This window comes from Tympanuchus pallidicinctus, unplaced genomic scaffold (assembly GCF_026119805.1).
Source record: "Tympanuchus pallidicinctus isolate F22 unplaced genomic scaffold, pur_lepc_1.0 scaffold26, whole genome shotgun sequence".
Classification (NCBI taxonomy): domain Eukaryota; kingdom Metazoa; phylum Chordata; class Aves; order Galliformes; family Phasianidae; genus Tympanuchus; species Tympanuchus pallidicinctus.
Window position 1 is genome coordinate 2,294,628 of NW_026294743.1, and position 14,777 is coordinate 2,309,404.

At 34.9% G+C, this 14,777-nt stretch overlaps 1 protein-coding gene across 4 annotated transcripts in view; it reads left to right on the forward strand.

Annotated features, from left to right (window-relative positions):
- The window catches only part of TTC29 (tetratricopeptide repeat domain 29), a 356,916-nt gene that overhangs the window by 270,597 nt on the left and 71,542 nt on the right, over window positions 1-14,777 (forward strand). For all 4 annotated transcript variants that reach the window (XM_052690222.1, XM_052690223.1, XM_052690225.1 and 1 more), the window contains one exon: window positions 14,065-14,277. In XM_052690222.1, the coding sequence (XP_052546182.1) occupies window positions 14,065-14,277 (213 nt within the window). The remainder of the gene's footprint in view (window positions 1-14,064; window positions 14,278-14,777) is intronic.

Here is a 14,777-nt window from a genome sequence, read left to right on the forward strand (position 1 = left end):
TGGCTTCTGTACTTTAGATATTTGTAAGTATTGAAAGTCTATGAGAATGCTTGTTTGTGTGTATATCTGTGTGAATGATTCCTAATATTTGCACAATATTTTCAACCAATTTAATTCATCATATCTATTTTAACTGTATTTATTAATACTGCAGTTGTGAAAATAGGAAAATTTTATAAGAATGAGATGGTAGTCTGGCCCAGTTGGGTAAGGGAACTGGTACAGGATTTTATATCTAGAAGCATGAACACATGAATGTCTGCTTTTATTACTTGTGAAAGGAAGCTATGCATATATGCTTAAAAGTATAAAAACAGTAATATATGAGTGATCTGCTACAGATACAAATAGAAAACTGTCTTTGGAGCACATTTGATTTCAGTGGTTGTTCTTTGCAGAACGAGATTTTTAGTTCTTGAAAAAACTGCATTTGTAGAGTAAGTTCTCTCTGTTTATGAGCTACCAAAATGAGAGACTGCTGTAGAAGAGTTCGCATTATGATACTGTTCAATCAGCTGTACTCACCCCGCAGTTTGTCTTTCCTCAGGGAGCTGATATTTCATTGTTTTATTACTTTGGTTAGTAGTCATTTTCTCATATAGGAATTAAACATCATGATGTCACTTCATACACATTGAAGAGGCAATTCATATTCGTACGTTTTGTCTCATTAAATCCAGCATTATTTGTCATTCAAATAGGCACTGTAGCAGAATCTCAGGCAAAATAAATTTTATGTATATATATATATTCCTCTGTTTTGAATGTGTTTTTAGAAGCAATAAGCAGAATCATTGTAACTGTTTCTTTTTTTCCACATAACAGAGAATGAGATTATTATAGTCTGAGGACCCAACTGTGATAGTTCTGCCATATTAGCGTAAATTCTGCTAAGTTAATTACAAACTGCATTTACTACAGTTTTTACTGTTGTGTCTTACAGAAGAAACACAGAGTAAGTGTATTGATAAATATCATGGCTAATTTACATGCATCTTGTCTTACCAGTACTCATCATTACACTATTTGAGTGTTTTTTGTTTTGCATTTAATGATTACTCTATCATGTATGAAATGATGCAGAACTTGAATACGTGCTTTCAAAAGTTTCGGATAATTTACATGAGTGACAAATGCAAGCCAAAGGAAACAAGGTATTTGTACTTGTAGGAGCTATTCAAATAGTTTGTAACAAAATTGGAATGTGTCTATATTTAAAAACGTAATGAAAACAGACGTCTGAACAAGTGCTTGTTTCAAAAGCAGCCATCAAGGCCACTGCAAGTGTTTGTGTATTTCAGTGTACATAGGTGCATACCAATGTGTATATGTATATGTACATACTTTGTGAGACAAGCTTGAAGAAAACTAATGAGCATATCTGATGGTGTTTTTCTAATACAGATGCATAAGTGCTCTTTCTTAAAGAGCACCTTTGCAAAGAGGTTAATTAGGGGTATACACTCTGTGAGAAAGTGGAGTAGGAAGAATCCAGAATTTTGGAGGAAACAAAGAAAAATTACTTCTATATTCTTATTATGAATATCTATTCTCCCACCCTGAAATTGTGCATGGGTTTCAACATTTGCTCTTCAGACTTTACCAGTGAAAGCAGTCTTTCAGAGGTCACGGGTCATTTCCTGTGTTAGTAAATCAAACAGTGTCCAGAGGTGTCTATGGGCACAGGAGCACAGGATACTGCTGAAGTGGTCCTGCACATGCTTTTAGCTCATTCAATTTTGAACTTCCCTCCCCTGCAATTATTCATAGGCACAGCTGGGCAGTTAGAAGTGTTGCAAGGGTTTCCTAACAGGCAGCTTTCACTCAGCCATGCTGATTTCAAGAATAAGACCATTTACTAGAATAGACTCACCTTCCCATACCCGTTCTTTGAAGTATGAGGAGATATTTCTGAATACATTTGATCACTAGTTTCAAGGGAGCATGGTAAGTTTCACAGTGGAGTCCAATGAATAGAACTGCCCCAGCAAATTCCAAATGTAAATCAGTGCCATGCCAGAAACTGCCTATCCCCTGGTACAAGAACTGTGAGATGTGTGAAAATTGTGCTTTTAATCTTGGTGCACTGGTGACTGAATTAATCATCAGATTTATGTTCTGCTAGCACGTAAGGATCAACAAAAGTGGAGGTAGAACTTTTTCTGAAATACTGAAAGGTCAGGAAGACTAAAGATGGACAGAACTACTGAAAGAAAGGCACAGCGTGCAAAGCTGTTAGATGATATCTCAGTGCTGATTCCTATAGCATTCAGCTAATCCATAAACCTTACTTTTTCTTTATGTTTTAGATTGCAAATCTTAAAGAATTCCTGATCAAGGTCTCCTTGGTCCTTTCTAAAATAAGTTTGGACATTTAAAATATCTACCATCTTCTACAAATTAATGACGGGGCTTTTTTAAGTGTTCAGTCTTGATCTAGTTCTGCCTTGATTATAAGCTATGCTAAGCCCCTGCTGCTTTCCAGTCAGGGCAGTGTTTTGCTGGAGTTGAATACTTCTCATCTCCTGCTACACCCACCTCCCCATAAAATAATAAATTGTATCAAATTTATGAGACAGGTATAATTTTTCTACATGTAATCAAGGATAAAATGCAGCCTGTTTTGAATATTAGAACTTAACATAGACTTTTCTGATTGAAAGGCCTACTTAACACAGGAGAATTGATAAAGAAATGTAATTAATTTGTTGTAAGGGGAACAAACGGCATTCTTGTGGACTGTCACATTCTAGACGAAAACCAAGGAGTAAGATTCTACCTATCATTTCACCACACTATTGAAAATAAAAGGTTTAATCAAGACATTGTAAAAGTTGTGGGAAGCTTCTATTGAGCTTAAATGATATTTGAGTCAAATTTCTCAAGTTCAAGCATTAATTACTGGGTATATTTGGGTAATAGTGTATTGAATTCCTAGCATCTTTTTCTTTGGAACACGGAATGTCTAATCTGATTGTTTTCTTGTTCGTAGTAGGTCATATTTAATCCATTGCTAACTAATTGTTTATTTTGTGTTTTGAATTGTTTATGGCAAATGTTTTTCAATTAAAAAACGTAGTGTGTAAATAATTGATAGAAATTCAGCATACATTCATGAGTATCTACTCAGAGGAAATATACAAGTTTAAGCAAAATTTCCTCAATTGGTTTTTCCTTAGGCAGAAATGATTTATATTCAGATTTTTAAAAATATAAAAAGAATATTAATATTGCTAAGTGAAGCACTAAAAAAGTTAACTGAAGGCAAAACTAAAAAGAAATCTTACGATATGTCTTATGATTTTTTTGAGCCCATTTTGTGACATTAATTATACTATGATGTAGTGTCTCTGGCTAGTATATTCTTAAGAATATCCAGAATAAAATTCAACTATGGGATGGGTAATCTACATGCTTTTTCTACATTAATAAGACTGCCTACCTCTATCTGTGTTGAAGTCTGTCTGTGTTGAATGTTGGTCAAAAAAGGACAGTGGACAAAATAATGGTAGGCCTAGAAATGTAGACTATATATCCTTTGAGTTAGAAATCACCACTTTGATCTACGTTTATACAGGGTAGTCTACTCTCGACTTGCTTTTTGCTTCTAAAGCACCTGCCCTTGGTAAAATCCACTGTGCATTGTGATAAAATTGAAAGATATATGTCACCATACTGTTGCTTGGCCAGTGCTTGGCTGCCAACTGGCCAAAAAGTAGGCTTCCCTCTGGAACATATACAGCAGATTTCTGCCTGTCTTTTGTCGGTTTAGTTTGGATTAATCTCTGGTCTCAAACTAATCATTTTCCAAAATCTGGAAAGAATTTAGTGTACATTTTTACCAAATTAAGGTCAAATTTACCCCAAATCTACTGGGGGGACTAAAAGATCACATTGGTGTGTTTGTAGACCAACCTAAAAATGTCTTTTGGAGTGTTGATTGTTCATAGAAATCCAATAGGATGTTTCAGCTGATTATTTTAATTTCTCTTTATGTAAGAAGCCGTATCAAATAGTAGTTGAATACCATTGATCTATCATGATACCCCCGCTCTATTTGCACTTCCCAAATTGCTTACTTGCATGGTTTATTTCTGGTTGCGATTGTTTATTCCAATAGCTTTTTCACAACAGGAATTTAGAAATACTTCAGTTCTGAAAACTTATGCATATCTCCAAATCCTATATCTTTGGCTTTGTATACCCATTGCCAACTTTTATATTGAAGTTCATAGAAACATACATGTTAAAAGAATATTTACATCAGGGAAAATGAGACAGAAAGAAATGTTTCCTTGATGGAAATAGAATTCTGCATATCCAATTTGATTGTAATCATTTGATTAAATGATCAAATTTGACTGACTTTAATCATATCCATTTTAATAATTTCCATCATCTATTTTTCATCAAATGAACTGAACAAAACTTTTGTTATTCTGCATTTACAGTATTTCACAAAGTTATTTTATTGTGTGATTGCTTAAGAATTCAACACATGAGTTAGCCAGGAAAAAGTTGATTGTAGAGCATAATTTAAAAGGTTGAAGTAGCGAATTGCTAGGAGATAAAGCCTTCAGATAAGACACTTTTCTCTGTCAGTCGGTGGTAGAGAGAAGCAGCCATAACTCCAGATAGATTCCTGGGAAGTGCAGATTTAAAAGCTTTGTTAAATAATGGAGCTCATCCTCATGCAAGTGCAGATGGAGTTCCCATATGAATAATATTTTAGTATGAGATCATTGCTAGTATTTAACTGGCATGTACTGTATTGTATGACTGTTACAGATATTACATATGTCTTCAGTTCAAATTGGTATACTATTAAGAAAGTCTGAAAGAAGCTTCTGAAGATGCAACTGGAAAGCAAAAAAAGAGACCTGTTGAATTGATAAAAAAAATATTTCTTGTATACTTAATTTTTTTCCTTTTCTAAAGAAGTGTTGTCAGGCAATGAAGATGTTTTAAATAAGAAAACTCAGGGTAAGTTCTGTAGAGCTCTTATTTTCACTTCAGAAAAAAACCTACTGTGAAAATATCTTCATCCTATTCCTTCAGTTGATTTAAATCAAGGCTTATTATTAAACACTAGGAAGAAGTAATATTATTTACCTTAGGAAAAAAATGAGCACATTTGTTAAAAACCTCCTTAACTCTTTCAGCAGCATTACAACTTCCCCTTGCAAATTCTTTGAGTGAGGAATTTTATTTTTCATATAACACCTAGGGACAAATCTGTATTCTTTCTTTCTAATGAGAAGCTCTTCAGAATATTCACTGCACTGCTATACTGCAAATTCTAATCTCTGTAACTTGTGCTTACCACAGAAGATTTGTGACATATAGCAAAAAATAAATAAAAAATGTTGTTCATTTCTGTTCGAAGGTATTTGGTGATTGTAAAGTTCAATTTCAAATGATTCTTAAAATTACTTAAGTGTTGCTGTTGTTTATCTTGAACCCGGTTCAAGATAAACATTTTAAAGTGCACTTGAATATAATGTGTAACTCATAATCCGTGTATGTACACACATTTAGAATCACACTCTTTATTTATGTTTTTTTTGTGTGTGTGTCAAATGTTGCTGTTTGCTTTATGTGCATACCCAGATGATTATGGCCTTTAATGAAGAGATCATTTTAAAGTATTGATAGCCATGAGTAATTTATACTATGTTTGATCTGTGTTAAAGATTCAAAGTCTAGGGTCTTTGAATAGAACTTAGAATAAAAATGTAATTAGGTTACTTCCCTAAAGTCTGATATATCTTTAAACAAGACTGCAAATGAAACTTTATTAAAACTTCAAATGAATTATTTCTTTGCTTTTTTAAATTCTTTTTCCCTCTCTTCCCTTTCATGTCTATTACTGACATTGCTGCTTGTATTTTACCTGTCTTTTCCAGAGTATTTTAATTATTTACTGCTTAATGAGCAGTACTGAGATGAAGGTTCATTCAAAGCTGCCCACTCACTAACAGAATTTTTTTACTTTAAAGCTTTGCAAGGTCTTGGATTACTGCAGCTGAAACCAGCAATTGCCATCATATTAGATAAACTTTCCTGGAGGCAGTGTTACCTTTTAATAATCGTTAGAGGAAATGGTGAGAGGAAACGTCCCTTCTCTGGGACAAAAAGCTTCTGAGATTAAAGCTGTTGTCAATGGGACTGCATTTCCACAGCCATTACATTAATATGTAGAATTCATGTGTAAAACAAACATTCAAAACTATTAATAAACAAATACCTTGCACTCCAGAGCATGATAACCTTCAAGTTTGAGGAGACTGTAGGACTGTAGGAGGTCGTTAGCCCAACCAACTCAGAGCATCATTTTGATGTAGAAATCTCCACAATAGAGAACTGAACATTGCACCCGATATTATTATTGGAAGCTGTGGAAAATAAAAGGGTAGAATCTGAACAAAAGCTAATCACTAAAAAAATTATTTAAACTGAGAAAAGCATTTGAGTGCATGGGAGAAATCTTATGTTTGACACCAAATTTTCTTTTTAGAGTTACTGTGAGCTGTGGCAATAGATCCAGAGAGAAGCCATGTATCTCAGAGAAAATCTGAGAAAGGTTTTATGTAGAGCCAGAGGCAACTTAAGAAGGCCTGGAGCCAACTGAGAATTTTGTGGGTACAGTGGCTGATGTACGAGTTGAAAGAAAGTCAAGAAAATACTCGTTCCTGGCACCTCTACAACAGTACCTGTTCCTCTTGTACTTCTTATGCTTTCCTTTGAGAACAAGAAGTTTTTTCAGAACAGCTCTTCTTCCGGTAATGCAGCCTTCAGTTAATTCCAGGCTTTTATCTTGCTGGTCCACAGTAAACTATCCTCAAAGCGGCTGTCATTTCAGCTGCCTGGGGGAGACCTTTTCTTCTTAGCAGCTTTCGTAGCAGCAGCAGGGGAAGGGATTAGGGGGCAAACATTCAAGCAACCACGGGATACTAGTGTTGTCCGTAGCTTGTGAGGTGTCTCAGCCCTTTAAGCATCAAGTTTTTAAAGTATTTTTAATATCATAATATAATAATGTGCTATAATATTATACAATAAAAGTATAGCTAGCACCTCTAGGGAGATGACTATCCACTTCTATTCCACTACTCTAAGACCCTGTTAGCAGTACTGAATTCAGTTCTGGGATCCCCAGCATAAGAAAGATGTGGACCTCTTAGAGGTGTTCCAGAGAAGGGCCATAAGGATGATCAGAGGGCTGGAGCACCTCTCCTTTGAAGACAGACTGAGAGAGTTGTGGTTGTTCAGTGTGAAGAAGAGAAGGCTCGTGGGAGATGTTATTGTGGCCATCCATCACCTAAAGGGGGCCTTCAGGAAAGCTGGGGAGGTTCTCTTTATCAGGAAATGTAGGGGTAGGACAAGGGGTTACCATCTTAATCTAAGATAATGTAGATTTAGGTAATATATTAGAATTCTTTTACTATGAGGGTGGAGAGGCACTAGAACTAGAACAGACTGACCGGAGGAGCTGTAAATGCCCCATCCCTGCAAGTGGTCAAGGCCAGATAATATGGGGCCCTGGGCAGCTTGGTTTAGTGGAACATATCTCTTCCTCATGACTGGAGGGCTGGAACTCACTGGTCTTTAAAAAGGTTCCTTTCAACTCAAACCATTCTTCAGTTTATGATATTGTGGCCAGCCTAAGTGTGAATATGATAATATGCACTGCCTTCTACTTCGTATAGGTATAGATATATAACCTTTAAAGTCAAGTGATTTAGAGCTTTGGGGGACTAGAGTGTATATACACTGTAGATACAGTAATCTAGATCTCATTGAACTTCTGTGATTTTATTTTTCTTTTTGGACAACAGATACTCACTTAGCTAATATTGGAGAAGCAATATATCATTCTTTCAATTGCAATACCAATGCCTTGTAGTTTTTAGTGGAGGCAAGGAAGCATAAAATACTGTTTTTGCATTGCAGTACACCAAGGCTGTATCGAGGCTATGTGATGCTTAACTTTCCTTACATCTCCTTACTACCAAGCTTCAATTGTTATACAGCTCTGGCAGCCTTTCAGTTATCTTGAGCTTCTTATACTCTTGGGAGAGATCTTCTGGTGTATTTTCAAACTGGAAAAGTGGTCAGAACATACCTTGATGAGCCAACGTGTCTGTAACAATATTCTTTTGAATTGCTCAAATTTCCTGTGCCTTCTTTCTGACAAATGTTATAAAGCTCCTGTGGATGTAAATAGCTGTAGATGCAAACAACTGTTTACCTTAAAACTGCTTGCCCTGTATCTGATGATCAGATGTGTTTTAGAGAGACCTTGTACAAGTGATGAAGAGCAAAATCATCTTAAATCATCATATATTTTTGCCTCGCTTTTGCAGACTACTCTGTAAGCTTGGGTTCCCAGTGACTTCTGTACAATTTATTTTACCTCAGATGTACAGGGTGATGCAACTATTTACTGAGTAAGTGTTTTTTTCTAATAATTCATGTGAGCTTTTTCTTCCACCTCCCTGTTTATTTCTGTCGAAGGCTTCTAAGTTCTGTACATTGTGGCTCAATTGGAATCATATCAATAGGTTGCAAAGGACAATGATCATGTAGTTTCATGCAGGGTCACCAACCACTAGACCGGCTGCCCAGAGCCACATCCAGCCTGGCCTTGAATGCCTCCAGGGATGGGGCATCCACAACCTCCTTGGGCAACCTGTTCCAGTGCGTCATCACCCTCTGTGTGAGAAACTTCCTCCTAGTATTGAAGGTAAACCTGTCCTGTCTTAGTTCTGCCCTCTCCTATCACTATCCACTCATGTAAATAATTGTTCCCCCTCCTGTTTATGCACTCCCTTCAAGTGCTGGAAGGCCACAATGCAAGATTTTTAACTACTTCAGCCTGAATAGTGCATAATTATTGTAACTGAATGTAGGTAATAAAAATAATACAAATAGTTCAGGCAGCTAAAGTGAAATGTAGACCTATATCTTTAAAATGGTAATGACTTTTTTTCCTTTTTGCTATCATTAATTGTTACTGGTAGTAGATTGTAAGTCCACATGATATGGTGAAATATGTCCTAATTTTAGACTAAAGCATGCCAGAATTTTATTGTGAACTTTATTGTTCTTTTCAGTTCTTGTTTAAAGCTGAAGTGGACTATTTTCTAAAGTCTTCAACAAATGTTTACAATTTAGGATAAATGTGCTGTCTGAATGTATACTAGTGCACCTAACAGCCCCGTGACTTTTTTGGCAACAGATTCCATGGCATGATTTTTATCGGTAAATGTACAAGAAGGTAGGTAGAAAAGGAAATCATTGGGTGATCTCTGAGTAGTGCTGAGGCATGGTGCTAGAACAGGTCAGCCAGTGCATTTACCAGATTGTGGCATTTTAAATTACCTGTACACTACTGGAAGCAATCTGACCTAATTAACATCTCACCTAATTAATGTCAACATTGTATGTAAGGAATTCCAGATGGTTTTGTACTGCATTCATTTATTAAATGCAATATTATTCAAATCTGCTATCTTTAATTTCTGTGTTGAAAACTTCATGTTTGTATGCTGTTTTCTTAAGTGAGAGTAACTTCTCTTTTTTTCCTTTCTCTCTCAAGTAATCAATGCACTGCTGAATGAGTTCATTTTAATGCACTCAATCATACCTCTAATGTTTGTAGCTTACGGGCGCAAGCATCAGTAATGCAGGAATGTTATATGGCTTTAGTTTGGGCCATTTCATAAAATATTCATGGAATCAAAAATGTGCATCAAAATAGCGGCTGGGAGAATTACATTTATGTGCCTGCTTTTATGGCAGCTTCACATTTAAACCCATTTGTGTTAATATCTAGTCAATCTTTCTACTCAAAAAATAAAAAAATAAAAAATAAAAAATCCCAACATGCAAAGTAGTAGTCAACATTTTGGTTGAAATTTGTCCAAAATATCTATTTTGACATAACGAATGTATGCTTCCTGAGTGGGTATTAGAAAAGGGAATTATAGAGGAAATTTTAGATAACATGAAAACATTTCCCTTCAGAATTTACAAAATTACATCGAGTTCTTTTGCTTGAATGAAGAGATCTATTTTTTTATTACTTCTAAGTAACTCAGTTCAGTAAAAACTCTACCGCGAATTTTTGTTCAAACATGCGTAGTTGTTGCATTATTTCCAAAATTTGATAGTGGCAGAGTAATGTCTTTTTTACTCATGTAATTGTTTAAAACTGATTCTTTACTAGCCATATTATAATGTGGCAAAATAAAACGATTAGACTATTGCTGATAGTTACTTTTTGTTATGTCCTAAGTTCCACTGAACTGTAAAACTTTAGCAGCGATAGTAGATATGTTGTAGGGATTTCATCTCTGATTTTTTATTCCTTTTACAAAAGAGGAAGAGTTATCAGAGATTTTTTATATCCATTTAGTCCATACTGTATGGCACTGGGAAGAAGAAATATGTAATTGCTGTTAACGTTGTTAACTGAAAATAGGTACACTCCTTTTGTGTAACATTTTGCAAGTAGATTTTTCAACTGTGATCGTATTAGAAACACCTTCTAGAAGTTCTCTTTGAACTTTTCATAGAAGAAGTGAAGAGAGGGATAAAGAAGTTCTCTTGGAGATATAAATTAAATACCTTTACAAATTATTTGAAATTATTTCCCTACTCCTTTTTTTTTCTAATTTTGCTCTTTTTTTCATTTAGCAACAAAAACCATTTAAAACTCTGCCTTTCCACTAAAATATTCTTAAATAGTCAGCAATAGTCAGCAATGATCTGTAATTGTCTTATTTTCCCAGTGCTTTTCAAGATTTTTAAATAGCATCTACTTCTTTGTTTGTCTAAAAATTACAGTAATTATGTGTTTAAAAATCAGAATTCACTGTTGAATGCAATTCCAACTCATCGGAGTGAATGAACCCGCCATCCTCCTGAAGACAATATTTTCCCACAAGCCTTTGAAGTTTGCATGAAAATTACAGATTAAAGAAATAGTCTGATATGTCATTTTCTAGTAAGTAGGAGGGATTTCAGGTAATTTTGACTGAGGAACACATTTCAAAGTCTAAAATTTTTAAAAGTTTTACCTTCCATAAATTTGAGAAGTCTGCGGGTTGAAAATTAGTAGTATTGCTTGAAAGAGTCTTCAGTTAGGAATTTTCCAGCCATGTAAGGGCTTTCAGGCTCCATCCCTCTCTTGCTTAGGAAGTTTTGGCATCTATTTTTAAAATTATTTGTGTTGTGGTTTTGTTTTGCTTTCTCTCAGCATCTACTTTTTGGCATTTCTGTAACCAAATTGAGTTACTTTTTTCTTTACAGTCTCTCTGGTTAGTTCAGTGAAACTAAATGTGTTTTATTGTTGTTCCATTTGCATACTACCATAAAAGAAAATACTGCTTTTTTGAAGCTTGACGTAGATGGATTGTTCTCTAAAGAGGTTTTGCTTAAATCTGGCAAAAAGAATGCCAGGTCAAAGCTCTTATGGTTAGATCAGCTCTTAAGAACTGTGGTATATATGGAATATATGAGTCCAATTTCCAGTCTGACAGAAACTTTCTCAAGGGGATGCAAGTGGGGGAGCATGGGAAGAAATTAACGTATCTTATAGTTCTCATAATCTAAATAATAGTTCTGAGGGATGTCCGAGGAATATGTGTATAGTTAACAATAATGTTGCATCCATCTAAGAAGATTATATTTAAGAGTCTTACAAGAATGCTACTGTGTTCAGTTTCAGATTACAGGCCAAGGTGTCTTCTCTTCATCATGAGTTTTCTGCTTCCCATTCCTATTAGAAGTTTTTGAGTTATACGTGAATCAAACTCTCTTATTCTAGAGAATCAATTACACATGTAGTAAAACTGGAGCACAAATGCATGGCATTATCCTTTAAAAAGGACAATCCATTTGTGTGTAGACTTGGAAGAGTTCCAATGAGAACTCTGTTCTTGTGAGTATCCAGGTGGATAAAATGCCAGATCTAGCTATTAAAATTAAACTTAAGTCCATCTTTCCATGCTTTGTTAAAAGAACAACACTCGCTTTTACAATTAGTATCTAAAATCTGTGTTTAGCAACTTGGATAACTCCAATTCTATTGATTTCTGAGTTTTATTTGCCTGAAGAAGTTAGCTGGATAGGCAGAAACCCAAACAAAATTTGGAAATCTCTTTAAAATGGAAAAGTGTTTTGATTTGGGTTTAGTAAGTCTGCATGTCTATTTCCTGCTACATATACTGTCAATGAATCCTTTAAGTTTTTGATGATGATGATTTCACTTTGCATTTCTGTTTGTGCAGTCTTATGTCAAGCATTTGTTATTTTGTTAAGAATATGTACGTGTTTTCCTATCTGCTTAAGGGGTCTTTTAGCTACTGTGGCAATAAAAGACACCCATGTTTTGGGCCATCTCTCCAATACCTGTCCTCAGCAATGGTGGAATCAAATAATGCTTGCTGTAGGATGTCCACGTTTTCATTTGCATTTCAGTCTTCAGTGTTTTTCTTGTGTCCTCTGGGACTCTTACATGCATCATAACTTGCAGAGTCTTAAAATGATTTTTCTATGACAGTTATGTTAAACTGAATTAAAGTTGCTTTTATGAAAGTCAACTTTCTTGTGCTCGTCAATCTTAGTTGAGTTCACTTCAATCAACAGAAAAGCTTAATATGAAAATAAGTTTAATTTTATTAAAGCTGAAGGTTATGTTTTATGTTACAAAATCAGAAGCATTGTTATAAAAGGGTAACATATGCAAAGAGAAATGTAAATTAAGCTTAATAAGAGGAATCTATCAGAACTGTTATACTACCTTTGGTTGGCTGTGGTTCCAGGAAGTTAGCTTCCATTTCGCCTTACAGTGCTTAAGGCAGGCCATTCTCTAACCTTCTCTCTTTTCCTTCCTTACCAATGGAAAATAACTTTCTCTTTCCTTTCTTCTTAATTCTTTTTAGTTCTTTTAGTAATCTGAATGCAGCACTTTAAAAAGTCTGTCAAACAGTATTTGTTTCTTAGAGATCACGTTCCTGAAGCGGTGTTAAGTGCAAACACGTGTAACTTCATCATTCATTGCAGTTTTTAATTGCAATAGTAATAATTGATATGTTAATGATCTGTAGGACGGAACTCCTCTATCACAAACATACAAACTGGTTAAATAAATGTCACCTCTGCGTTTCTACTTTGCTGTAGAATATTCTTTGCAAAAACAATGTACTGGGTACAGGATATGTTTCATATATTGAGTCTTAGCTTACCTGCTTCCTAGTAGTTTTTCTGTAACTCACTATGTATACAGAAAATTTTTCAGTTCCTTCACGGGGCTTTGAATTTCAGTTGTCCAGAAAGCCTAGATGTACTATGTGTAAAAAGCTAGCTGAAGCTAGGGGGTGAAGGAGGAACTACTTGCATCTTCAAGTGAATTTTTCACTGAAAGACGTTCGAGTAGCTTAGGTTTGAAAATCAGGCTCAATACTCACTGTATTAGTGGTTCTTGCTCTTCCAGTAATCTCACCGCATCTACTCTCCAGAACTGATCTAGTAATTCTTGAATTATTTCTTTCCATAACGATTATTTTCATCAATTCTTTTCTTTGAGTAACGACTTTTTTCTGTAGTTTTGATACATTTATTCTCCATTCTACTCACCTACTATCTTGGCATTTTCATTATGGGGAAAAAAAAAAAAAGATGAACAGTTTAAACTGTGATTGTTTATCCATGCATGCCCATTTTTTTGGTTGGTTGGTTGGTTGTTTTTTTAATATAAGATCCATACAGGTCATTTTAATGAACCTACAACAGGTTATTTTCTAGAAAATTTTAAGGTAGTATCTTTTAGAGCATATGACCCCAACACTGAATCCACAAAGAAAGCTAAGATGCAAAAAGTTGAACATGCAGTATTTCTGGTAATTTTTCCGATGATTTCTAAGTTACATACTGAAGATTGTTTAAAAATCTGTGAATGGATTGAGATGCAATTGGCTTCCTAGTAAGAAAATGACACGCTAATAACTTATCAAAATGTTGTTGATTACACTGATTGCAATTATGAATGAAATTTTTCAGGTCATGTCATGAAGGCTGCTGAGCATTATGAAGAATTTTACCAGCTAACAGAAGGTTCAACGTGGAAGGATGAGACAGGCCACACTTACTATTCACTGGCATGTGAGCATCTTTGGAGAATTTATATATTACAAGCAGACAAAATGCTAGAAAACAAAGAACGACAGCAGGCCATCAGAACATTAATAAAAGCTATCAGAATGGCAAAAAACGGTACGTATAAAATAACTTCTTCATGTACTTTTATTTGATGGGCATACTACGATTTTCTGAAGAGTAAAGTAGAAATTGTGAAGTGTTAAACTGAGTGATTATTTTCTATGGTCAAGAGAATCGCTATTCGTACACTTCCAGACCTCGCTAAAACAGTAAGGCCTTCTTGCTGACAACAAAGAATCTTAGATTTCTGAAAGCTTCATCTCCAAAACCAAAACACCCTACTGGAAGTAATGGTATAGAACCGGAAACCCGTAACCAGCAAGTGAGATTTTGGTTAGCAAGTGATTGTTGATTTGGCAATTTTTGAATGATACTGTCTGCTGGATGACTGTTTTTCATTTTACGTACTTACTTAGCACTTGCAAAAAACAATTTTCTATCATAAGCAAGTAAGATTTCATCTTTATATCTTAGTTTGTATAAATATTTTGAAACTTGAAGGAAGAAAATTACAGAATTGCAGAACAGTTGAGGTAGAGGCCTCTGGAGATCAA